At 34.1% G+C, this 12,468-nt stretch overlaps 3 protein-coding genes across 4 annotated transcripts; 2 read left to right on the forward strand and 1 right to left on the reverse strand.

Moving 5' to 3' along the window:
- Positions 1–918: 918 nt before the first annotated feature.
- Positions 919–4,056, forward strand: LOC145591186 (rop guanine nucleotide exchange factor 7-like). 2 transcript variants are annotated; one of them, XM_081647585.1, is made up of 7 exons: positions 919–1,531; positions 1,620–1,736; positions 1,831–1,985; positions 2,345–2,419; positions 2,519–2,809; positions 2,909–3,268; positions 3,345–4,056. In XM_081647585.1, exons 1-7 carry the CDS (start codon positions 1,246–1,248, stop codon positions 3,864–3,866), a joined length of 1,806 nt encoding a protein of 601 aa, XP_081503711.1. In that variant the 5' UTR covers positions 919–1,245; the 3' UTR covers positions 3,867–4,056. The 2 variants fall into 2 exon arrangements, with proteins under 2 accessions (XP_081503711.1, XP_081503709.1); XM_081647583.1 differs by having other exon boundaries at positions 2,345–2,809.
- Positions 4,057–6,100: 2,044 nt separating this feature from the next.
- LOC145591187 (uncharacterized) lies at positions 6,101–7,072 on the forward strand. The gene is made up of 2 exons (XM_081647586.1): positions 6,101–6,743; positions 6,882–7,072. The coding sequence occupies exons 1-2, from the start codon at positions 6,257–6,259 to the stop codon at positions 6,896–6,898; spliced, it is 504 nt and encodes a 167-aa protein (XP_081503712.1). The 5' UTR covers positions 6,101–6,256; the 3' UTR covers positions 6,899–7,072.
- A 488-nt stretch (positions 7,073–7,560) lies between these two features.
- On the reverse strand, positions 7,561–11,268 carry LOC145592721 (uncharacterized). The gene is made up of 6 exons (XM_081649229.1): positions 10,862–11,268; positions 9,161–9,215; positions 8,794–8,948; positions 8,649–8,709; positions 8,345–8,404; positions 7,561–7,919 (listed from the first exon to the last, which is right to left on the reverse strand). Exons 1-5 carry the CDS (start codon positions 11,030–11,032, stop codon positions 8,388–8,390), a joined length of 459 nt encoding a protein of 152 aa, XP_081505355.1. The 5' UTR covers positions 11,033–11,268; the 3' UTR covers positions 7,561–7,919; positions 8,345–8,387.
- Positions 11,269–12,468: the final 1,200 nt, after the last annotated feature.

Raw genomic sequence — 12,468 nt, forward strand, 5'->3', positions numbered from 1 at the left:
TAGTACTCCTTACAACATTAACTTCTAATTGGAGGGCATGAGTAATGGCTAGCTACATTACTTGCAAACTGCAATTATTGTCACACAAGCAAAATATATACGGTGTAGTTAATTAAAACCCATTACTGTTGTGTTTCTATTTAGTGATAAGTGCTAAGGTACACCCACTATATGAACTTTTTTTTTTTTTTTTTTTGACGGGACCCACTATATGACCTTACTAACCCTCGATCTATTTGAATAAATTTTAACCTTATATATATATATATATATATATATATATATATAAATATATATATATTTTTTTTTTGAAGAAACTTTATATGCTAGAGTAATATATAGGAAAAGTTTTCCAGTGATATTTTTTAGATTTATTTAAATATTTACATATTTCAAATATATAATTTTGTTTTTTTTGTTAATTAGTACTTGTATGAAAATAAAGGTATTTGATGATTAGAAAAAAAAATAAAAAATTCTAAGATCTTGTTTATTTTAATTTATGAACTTTTCTCATATTGTTAGATCTAAATTGATTTTTAGTAAGTGAAATATAAATTTGTAACAAGATGAAAAAGAATGTAGCCTAATTTCCTATATCCAACCAAAGATGATCATCATCAATGCGATTCATAAAAAGGCCATGTCATCATGATAAAAAGTTAAAATTACCAACATTTCCTCAAAAAAAAAAAAAAAAAAAAAAATTGCAAAGGGTATATTGGTAAATCAAAATCACGTAGGCAAAAAGCCAAGGACATGCATTTTCTACTCCGTAATTCCTATATAGCCGTTCATAGCCGTTCAACAAAGTGCCAATATTATAAGACCATTTCAACCACTCCCCAATATTTTATTATTAATTTGAATTGTAGATAAAGGTGGGAAGTGAGAGAAAAATACAGTGAAAGAGTTAAGAGACGTTATCTCACCATCAAACCACCATTTTAAGTTTTTGACAGTTACTATATCCCCAACCCATTCATCTTCAAATCAAATTTCACAATTACGAAAGAGAGAGTAAATAAAAGAATCTTAATAAAGATCATATTTTTAGGCCCACTATTTTCCTCCTTTACAAAAATTTCCTGTTTAATTAAAAAGCTTCTCATACTATTCAATCTTCCCCCCATTCAAAAACTCAAATGTTTCTTCAAGATTCAAACTTAATTTTCTGGGTTTCAAATTTTGCTTGAAAATTTCCCTTAATTTTGATCTGGGAATTCTAAAGATTGAAGCTTTTTGATGATGGAAGCCTCGTTTAGGAAAGATGATGGGTTAGACTTAACTGAGTCAATCGAGTCAATCACTGAGTCAAGTGCTGAGCGCAGAAGAAGCAGGGAGAGTAGCTCTGATAGCAGACCAAGCTCTGAAGCAGTTACTAATTCAGGAAAGAAATCCTCTGTTTCACCTCCTCTTTTGGGTTGGCCGATTAAAAAAGCTGCAATTCCCAAATCCGCTGTTTCTGGGTCACAAAAGCCCGTTTTAGCTGATGATTCTGAGCTTAAAAAGCATAATTTAAACCTCTCTGGTTAGTTTTGTGCTTTAATTTGGTTAATTATGTGATTTTTTGAAGTTAAATTAATGTTATATTTAAACTGTTTGTTGAAATGTTTCAGAGATGGAGATGATGAAAGAGAGGTTTGCAAAGCTATTACTTGGAGAAGATATGTCCGGAAGTGGAAAAGGGGTTTCCACTGCTTTAGCTGTTTCTAATGCCATTACTAATTTATGTGGTATTACTCTTAATTCTTAACCTTCTATTTTTAAATTCAGTGTTTGAATTGTTTGTTTTAAATGTCTGATTTACTTTGAATTATGGGTTTTTAGCTACAATATTCGGGCAATTATGGAGGCTAGAGCCGTTGCCGGTTGAGAAGAAATCGATGTGGCGAAGAGAGATGGAATGGCTGCTTTGTGTTGGTGATCACATTGTTGAGTTGATACCAACTTGGCAGACTTTTCCTGATGGAAAAAAATTAGAGGTACTCTATTCCTTCAATTTTTCTTTTGTATTCTGCATTTCTCTGTTAATTAATGTATTGAGCATAGGAATGTTTTTAGTAGATGAAACAGTGTCATAAGATGGAAATATGCACATAAAGAAAATGTTACAATTCTTTAAAAAATTCTGAAGTATTTGATCTTTAAATCTGGAAGAAAAAGGGACAGTGTGAGGATACATAAAATATATCTAATTGTGGACTAATTGGGTGTGTCCAAGTCTCATTTCATGTCTTTAGGTGTTTAAGAACACATAAATGGATACATTAAGATGGAATTTATCATATTAATTTTTTAAGAACAGTCATCTTACATACACATTTGCTGCTACACTTATCAGGTTATGACTTGCAGACCTCGGACAGATATATTCATAAATCTTCCTGCCCTTCGCAAGCTTGATAATATGCTCATTGTAAGATTTCAATTCTGCTTTACTTCATGGTACATCATCAGTGGCTTGCCCTGTGGCTTCCTATATAGCTCAACTATTTTATGTTTTCGCGGTTATCAGGATATACTCAACAGTTTCTGCAAGACTGAGTTTTGGTATGTCGATCAAGGAATCGTAGCCTCAGATTGTGATGGCTCATCCTCTTTCCGAAAAACATTACACAGGCAAGAGGAGAAGTGGTGGTTACCAGTACCTCGGGTACCGGCTGGTGGCCTGCAGGAGAATTCTAGGAAGCAGCTTGATCACAAGCGCGAATGCACCCACCAAATACTCAAAGCAGCCATGTCTATCAACAGCATGGTTTTAGCCGAAATGGATGTTCCTGAGTCCTACTTAGAAACCCTTCCAAAGGTCTAAAATCTTGAACTGTCTCATTGTATATCAACCTAGGTTATTATGACTTAGTATTGCTGAAGTCTGATGTTTTGCAATATTTTCTAATTTTCTCAGAATGGAAGAGCTTGCCTAGGAGATATGATATATCGGTACATCACATCAGATCACTTCTCTCCCGAGTGCTTGCTTGATTGCCTTGACCTGTCATCTGAGCATGTTGCTCTTGAGATAGCAAATCGTGTTGAAGCCGCTATATATGTCTGGCGGCGAAGACACCATCCAAAACCTGTTACTAATCCCAACCGTACCACCACAAAATCGTCGTGGGGGATGGTCAGAGATTTAATGGTTGATGGAGGAGATAAGAGAGAGCTCCTCGCCGAAAGAGCTGAAAGGTTGCTGCTAAGCTTGAAGCAACGGTTCCCTGGCCTCACTCAAACTTCTCTAGACACCAGTAAAATTCAGTACAACAAGGTTAATATTCTGTTCCTTGTACATACTGCATTCATTTTTCCTCCTGTTGGTTTTTAACTAAAATTTCTTGCTGCAGGACATAGGAAAATCCATTCTAGAAAGCTACTCGAGAGTTCTTGAGAGCTTGGCTTTTAACATTGTGGCGCGCATAGATGATCTGTTATATGTTGATGACTTAACCAAACATACTGATAAGTTATCCTCAGCACCTAATGTGAGTGTCATGGCTCACAAGAAGGTCTCGTTACCACATTCAGTGCCTCCCTCGCGCACACCTTATGGGTCATCACTTACCACTCCAAGCTTCTCACCTGGACCATTAATTAGTCCAGCAAGAGGAGTAGACAGAACTCCTTATGTCAACCGTGAGATTACTATTAAGCCTTCCAAGCGCGGTATTGGGGTTAAGAGAGCACTCACTAACTACCTAGGTGGTGAGTTGAAGGCTAAGAACAGTATAAACCAAATAGAAGGCCCTCCTGCTACAACAAAGTCGAGCATTGGCTCAGGGTCACCTGCATCATCTCGCGATGATTCAGAGAACATTGATCCTCAGAGAGTATCAATAACCCATCAGAAGCCTAGCAGATTTAGATGAAATCTCCACCTCCACAAAGATTGCTCATTTACTGACACATGAAGGATTTTTTGTTTCTTTGGATTGGTTTTAGGATACTGTACTAAGCTTGTTGTTTGTAGTTCCTTTGTTTATTGAATTATTTGTCCAAAATATGTGTATCTATGTAGATTTCATATTGAGAATATAAAGATGCTTTAGGCATTGATCATTGCCAACTTCTTGCTTGTTTTCATATTTAAATCCTATATTCATGCTTTCTAGCATGTTATGAGTATTAAAATCCGTGATATAGTTATCTCTTTGCATCATTTCAATTTTATCAGATGTCTCCGAAGAGACATATAGTTATTTTTTGATTAATTAATCAATGACAGAAATGGAGATGATTAAGCATAAATCACGGAAGTTCGAGATTGGTGGTTCGGGTATTAAGGCCCCTAGACAGGAACAATATCTATACAGTTGTAAGAAGGTACATATTGTCAGAGAACATACGAGGAAGTCAATGTTACAGCGTTCTAGGCACGTAGATGATGTTGAGAAAATCAATGAGGAAGGATGTCAATATGGGAAACAAAATTAAGATTCGAACTTGGGGCTTCTTTGCACCTAAAACAAGAATCAATGAATCATACCTCGAGACCAAATGCCTTTATTATTTCATTAATAAAAGAAAAAAGAGTTGTAGACCCTACACACTTGTTTGATTTTGATCAACTTTAATTTGAGTCTTTGACACTTTCTTTTTGGACCATTCACTTCCCCCAGTCCCTCAACCATATTACCACCACTCCTCCACCGTAGACAGTTCACCTTTTCCACCAAAACAACCAGATAACCACCTTTGACGATGGTTTATTTCACTTTGACCCTTTCTTACTAGACTTCTTGATAATTCTTCGCATTGGGAAACGATTTGAATACTCCCAAATCTCAATGATAAATCCCATAATATTTTGTGTACTTTTACAAGGAGTGTCAAAATCAATTTTCCTAATTTATCACTATATTACATCCGATGATCCGAATAGATCCAAACACAAGAAAAATAAATACTAAAAGTCTTTTGTACAATTCTAAATCATTTTTTTTTAAGCATACACTTGATTTTAACTTTGTAAATGCATAGTAATATAAGTATAAAGTATATTTGGTTATGAATTAGCTTTTCACGTCTACTCCTTCGCTTCTTTCCTCTTCTCTAGTCTCGTCGCTTTGGGCCTTAAACAGGCCTTCCGAATCTCGGCCCATTACGACTCTTACCGGGCCTTTGTTCATACTTCGGGCCTTCGGGTCGGGATGCTTGTTTCTGCTGTTGGATCTGTTTCTGGGTGTGCATTTCTGATGTTGGCGTTGATTAATGTTGCTCAGATTAAGCTTGGTAGTTTGTCTTGTGGGAGTTCTCATACTTATGCTGCTGTTGTTCCTCTTGTTATTTTGGTTCCTTCTGCCCTTCTTATTTATATTGCCTTTGTTCTTTATGCTTTTACTCGTTAGCCTTATTTTGTTACTTTGTAATTTGATTCTTGAACAACTTTGTAAAATATTGAATGGGAAGTTGTTGATTTGATCATAATGGCAAATGGGTTGTTTTTTATGAATTGAATTGATACTTAAAAATTTGTGAAATGTTTTCTGTTTTTGATTGATTGTTGCCTTATTGGGATGATGATTTAGGAACCCAAACCGAACCGAAAATCAGGGTTGCAATTGCTAAGCAGTTGTTTAAATTTTTATCATCAGTCATCACATAGTCTTTCCATTCTGTAAGGGTCATTTTTAGTGGGAAGAAGGGAGTATTGTTGTTTGAATTTCGTGTAGCAATCTATCAAAAGTTCAAAATCATCACTGCTGAATTTTAAAGCTCAAATGTTTTCTGTATTCAATGGAAATTGAAACATATGAACTTCGAGTTAAGAAAACAACCTAAACTTAGAAACTTTATCAGCTGACTTATAAGTAGCTGGTATAAGACAGAAAAACAGAATTACAGGCGCGACTTGAATGGACATTATTTCCCTTACTCTTGCATAAATGTAAGTATTCCCTTATATAAATCTTTTAGTTTGATCACTGGTATGTTTTTATTTATCTAGACTACAAGTAAAGGCTAAGCTGCTAGATTTCAAGTCTTATAAATACTAGGATGCTATTGGTTTTGATTGTGTTTCGTTACATTGGGGGTGGCCAGGTGGGAGGGTTAGGTGTGTGGAATTGCACAGCACAAGGGAAAGATGTTCTAGAAAGTGGTGTATGCAGTAGTGAAACCCTGCATGATAGCATTAGCATTTGCTGTACTAAAATTACCCTGTTAGTATGAGCCAGATCACCTTATGAAATAATTTTTTGGAGCCGAAAGTGCTGCACTATGTTTTTCTATCCTAGATTAGTTATTCAGTGCTCTTATAATGCCTCCTCCACTATCTAATGGAGGACATTATCATATCTCACTTCTTTCTACTCTTGAGCTCTTGACCTCCTCCTCCCCCTATATAAATGCTCAAGTGACTATATCATCGGACATACACAACTTAATCACAGTGAAAATTGAAGCAATATCTTTGAAAATGAAGCACATTGTTCTGTCTGTATTCCTTGTTCTTGTCTGCGTTGCAGAGTTTCATGGGGTAAATGCTGCCGGTGAATGTGGGAGAGCATCTCCAGAGAAAGAGGCATTCAAACTTGCTCCCTGTGCTGAGGCATCCGAGGATGAGAATGCCCCGGTTTCAGACAGCTGCTGCGCTAGGATTAAACAGTTGGGTCGAAACCCAAGCTGCCTCTGTGCTGTTATGCTCTCCCACACTGCCAAAAGTGCAGGAGTCAAAGCTGAGATTGCTGTCACAATCCCTAAGCGATGCAACATTGTTGATCGTCCTGTTGGTTACAAGTGTGGCGGTGAGTTTGAATGTTACTAGAATTTATTTGATTATTATTTACTTATTTTTATTTTTATATGTTATTACCATTGTCACCATCTTCTATGGCTGTTCATACACTGATGTCTGACTGACATGTTTCTCTTTTGCATTGCAGCTTACACATTGCCTTGAAGAGTGCTTATTGCGAACTCATCTTATTGCGAACCATCTTACTGTATCGCGATCTTTCTGTGGGTAAGAATTGGACATGGACCTGGAAGTTTGCATCTGTATTTAGCTTTTCTAATGACAGATGTAATACAACCTCATCAATATGAATAAATGATTTGTTTTCAGTTCAGTGCTTTTGTGCCTTTCACAAAGTAAGTTTTCCCATCTTTAATGTCATCAAACCTACAAAGTATACTGCTTAGTACGGTATGAAGTATAGTTCAGCTAGGAGTAATTTTCTCATTATGCAACGACATTAAAGACCTTTTTAATTAGAATGGACATTCAAACAAGAATATGGATTTAGGATTTGTAACAACATAGCGAAACAAAACACAAGCAACTAGAAACTTGCTGTTCCAGAAAGCGAGTTTTGATCAGCGTCAGGAAGTAACCAAATGACTCGAGAATCCTAGAAGATTTTCTCTGTTCTTTTTCTGTGGTACAAGGCAATAACTTCATCTAGACTCATATATTACCAAGAAGTCCATTTGAGATCATTTATCATTTGGATACCAGCAACATGTTTCTTTTACCCTTTCCAGGCACTCAACGATTTGAGAAAGCCACTAGATTTTTTTTTTTTTTGAGAAAAGCCACTAGAAATTTAAGCAAACACAACATTAAAGCAAAAACCTTTACTAAGCGAAATTGACATTAGGGTATATTGAGGCAGTTAACAACTCGATCTGTGTACAGAGGAGGAGTTCATAGTCATATACTATAAGCATTAAAACTGAACTATACTATACGTCGTCAGACAAAGCTGATCCTAGGAAATTAAAAAGCTAATAAGCTAAGCTAAGCCCTCCTCCAAAGAAGCCGGGAGCAAAAACAAACCCCAGCAACTTGATTCAGGCCTTAGCTGATCTAAGACTAGTAAAATTAAAAGCTGTTTTTCTTAACTTATATGGTATATTCTCTTCTGCTAGAAGTCATAACTTGTGAAGATAGCTATCAAGAGGCAGTCCCCCCCATATCCCTGCAACAAAACAATATAAAGCGAACATTTTTAGCATCAGCGAAAGTCAAATTGCAAGGGACAAATTGAAATTAACCCAAGGAATAAATAATGCAACAGAATATAGAATAAGTTGAAAAAATTGATAATAATGTGTAGATTCTTGCTCATATTCACTTAGAACATATATGCATAATGTATGCCATGCAGATTCTAGACAAGTTGTTGTATGCTTTGCTTCTTTGCTTATGCATCAGATTACGTAACGAACCCAACAGTATGAAAAATATGAGTTTCTCTTTTTCTAATCTGTATAAATCTGTTTCTAGAAAGAATTATAAGTCTACTACCATAAACATCTAATTTTGAAAGAATAATGTGAATCTTATGACCATATCTTTTATCATTTACAAAAAGTATTTACTACTTCAAACTTGCAAATGTACCTTAGTTTCCAAGACGGGCAGATAACTCTTGTTGAAGGGGCGGCTAATAATAGGCCGATCCTGAAATTTAAAACGAGGTTAATCAATACAAACAATCGATGAACAGAACTACCAAACTGAAAACTAATACTCACTCCGTTCCCTTACTGAGGTAACATAAACCAATTATTTTGTCCATCTCAAATTAAGTTCATACCCCTTTTCAGCAGTTATTCACTCTTGTGTTAACTTGCATAGAGACGGAGGGAGTATGTTATAACTACGTATAAGAAAATCAATCAGAAGTAAATAAAACAATCCGAACCTTGCCACCAATTTCCTCTTAAAGCACTTTTAGGATCTTCCTCTACTCCGGGATCATTTGTCTGTAAAATTGAGTGTTAAGATTTCAGACACAGTACACTATATTATACAACATGTATTTTTAAAATAAGAGTAAATGCACTCACAAGAGATTCACCAGGGCGCGTAGTTGGAGAATAAACTTCGTCTTGGCCACCATAGTAGATTGAAGAGGTATAGTAGCAAGGCTGATCAACTTTCTTCTGCTGATAATAAGAGTACTTGCTACTCTCTGCTTTGCTTACTGGTGCTCCATTATTATCTACAAGAAAAAGATGTGCAAATAACATAAAAACACTAATAAATAAACCACTTAAATTTGATTGTAAATACAATAATATGCCAATCAATCAAGCGAATAAGTAATAAGTTTAATTAGAGAAATATATGATCATCAAATTAAAATTTTGAGTCTGAGATTGCAAGTTGTCAACGATAAAGATTATTTTAGGACGAATGAAGTATAAAAATTACCAGGAAAACCATGCTTGGCATTCCCAACATGGTGTGTAGAGTCTCTTCCTCCTCCCTAGATTAAAATCGATTTTAAATGTAAGAAATGTTGTACATGTAAAATATTATAAAAATTACCAAAGGCAAAAGAGAACACTAGATGATGATTACTTTCTAATTTCAGATCAAAGTACATCACATAAAATTATGCTAAAGAATTAAGGGAGTTATTAAACAGATTAACGCGTATAAACTGTAAAGCATGTATACATTGACCATTGGCAGCATAAATGGGTCAGTCAATTAGTAGATAATAATCCTGTACATAAAATTAATTATCCTAGTTTTAAAATTTTTAATTTGTTAGATGGAAAAGGATGCATTAGGAATATACATATGAATATATTATTCTTGTTAAGTAAAATAATTAACTGATAATCTATTTAGATTAACTTTGTACTTCGTACTAATCTATGTATCTTTCTATTAGTGCTTTTCTTTATATATATCTCCTTAATTAAACATGTTATGAAATGACTAATGATTCAGCAATGTCTTTAGAGATCAACGTATCTCGGGTTTATTATCAACCATTAAAAAGATTATCGTTACGGAGTCATTATCATTTCATGTGAGTCTAGAGAACAAGCATCTAAAGTAGGAACCCACCTTTGTACTTGTTACTGATGTCACTAACAGCTAGAGATCAAAACTTTGACAAACTTGTGTATAAGGGCATGAACATCAATGAGACGATCTCACAATATATAATGTACACATAACACTCATCATCAAAATAATTTTTTTTTTCCTTTTATAAAGATGATAAAATAAATTAGTACGAGACAATCTCACCTAATAGCGCTCCGAAGTAAGCCAATCTCACCTAAATGATTCTTTACCAACTCAGAATAGAAAAGAAAAAAAAGGTTGGAACCTTTTAAAAAAGAAAACTCCATATCATATGAAAGCTAAGAGTTTGAAGATAAACTTTCAAAAAAGGTCGGCAACTTTTTCATGTAACCCAATAAAAGTAAAAAATAATTAAATAAAATACTTGAAGAAAATAATTTTGGACTCTTTAAACACTGGCTTAATAGCCCACGTCTCTTCCAACTTCTCAACTTAGCCAAAAGTCCTAAAATCTCAAAAACAAAACCAAAAAAAGCATCACCATCATTGAAAAATTTGTGTATTTTGCATTAAAAGACAAAATTAACTAGAATAAGTAGCAACAAATTATAATTTGTGAGATCACAAAGGCATGCAAAAAAATCTAAAAAATAAATTAATTAATAAATCAAAATTTTGATAAAAGCAAGGGCAAATAAAAGAAGCCAATATTTAGGTAAAACCTTTTGCATTGGAAAACTCATCAAATTCTTAATTCTAAAGAACCCCAAATAATGAATCAATCCCAATTTGATGCTCTAATTCATTGCATGCATGCCTTTTATTTCAATTCTTAATCAATAGTCGACTTGGTGCAATTCTCTCATAATTCATAACCCTAACATGAAAAACCCGACATGGATGAGGGGTCGACAAGAAATATACAACGGTTGCACAAGATATTATTAGGGAATAACCTGCTAAACCCTACAAAACACTAACTTTAACAATGTTAAACATAGACATATTATTATAACAAATAATTGTACACCCAAAAATATTTTATTTATAATTGAAACAGGAATGAAGAAAATAGTCAGAAGAAAGTACCATAGAAGGAGGGCCAAAAACAGAGTTAAACAAGCTGACAGAAGAAGAAGTAGCAGAAGAAGGATTAGGGCCAAAAAGGTCAGCAATGGAGGATGAAGCAGAGGAAGAAGACGACGATCCGCCGACTTGCTTGGATTTTGATTTTGATTTCGATGATGAATTCTTTGCCATTGCTTTTTTTAGTGAAAATTAATAATATTGATTACAGTCTGATGAAGTATATATAACTATATTTATATATAACAGAGTAAGGATGTATTTATGAAAGGAATGAAGAAATCTCAACTATAAAAACTACTTAGGACCGACAAGAATAGAGGTGTAAGCAGAGGAAACAGGGGGAAGAACGAGAGAAAATAATGAATTTGGAAAAGCACGTGAAAGTTTGCAGATGATCGATGTGGGTAACAATACTGTAACGGCCTCCCCTTGTATTTATAAGCATAAGCAGCCTCCCAACTGATTTTTAGTTTCTTTCCTTTTTTGCCCATCTCAAATCTAATCTAATCTTCCATGTGCCTCTTTATTTTTTTTTTTTTGACGGGTTTCCTATCGAGTGTCAAAGTTGCTACCTATGTGGTAACTGCTAAGGAGAAGTGTTTTATTGGATTGGTATCCTACTGGGTCAATATCTCTCCTCATTATAGTAATCGAAAAAGATATCTTCTAATATAAACATAATCAAGGTAGATAATATTTGTGAAACTCCTTTGAATGCTAGGATATGATATGATCAAATCTTGTCAGTATTACTATCTATTGTAACTTTATTTCTATCGGGTTTCCTATCGAGTGTCAAAGTTGCTTCCTACGTGGTAACTGGTAAGGACACTAAGGAGGAGTGTTCTATTGGATTGGTATCCTATTGGGTTAGTATCTTTCTTGATTATAGTAATCGAAAAAGATGTCTTCTAATATAAACATAATCAAGGTAGATAATATTTGTGAAACTTCTTTGAATGGTAGGATATGATATGATCAATACATGTCAATATTATTCTTTAAAAAAAAAAAAATAAATACATCTTGTCAATATTACTATCTATTGTTGGCTTGTTGCTTTATCTGTATCGGTTTTCCTATCGAGTGTCAAAGTTGCTACCTATGTGGTAACTGGTAAAGAGATGTGTCCTATTGAATTGGTATACTACTCTTGATTATAGTAACCGACAAAGATGTCTTCTAATATAAACACAATTAGGGTAGATAATATTTGTAAAACTTCTTTGAATGGTAGGATATGATATGATCAAATCTTGTCAATATTACTATCTATTGTAGTTTTATTTCTATCATGAAATATACATATTGTGCTAAAAATATCTAAACTTATTAATCTGAACTTAATTTAATAAACTTATCTGAACTTATTAGATCTGAAATAGTGCACCATGTATATTTATTGAGTTATACTCGCATCACTTCTATATATGATACTGCTTGATCGATTATTATTTTCATACCTGTATTATATTGACTGTATTGTTACTGTTTATAAGATCAGTAGAGTAATACAATAGAAACCAAATTCTATATTCCTATAATGGCGCTAACTTTTAAAGATTAATTAAAATGGGCAACTCTTTCATTTTTTTTTGACGATATCG

The sequence above is a fragment of the Chenopodium album genome, chromosome 18, assembly GCF_948465745.1.
Source record: "Chenopodium album chromosome 18, dcCheAlbu1.1, whole genome shotgun sequence".
In the NCBI taxonomy this organism is placed as follows: Eukaryota; Viridiplantae; Streptophyta; class Magnoliopsida; order Caryophyllales; family Amaranthaceae; genus Chenopodium; species Chenopodium album.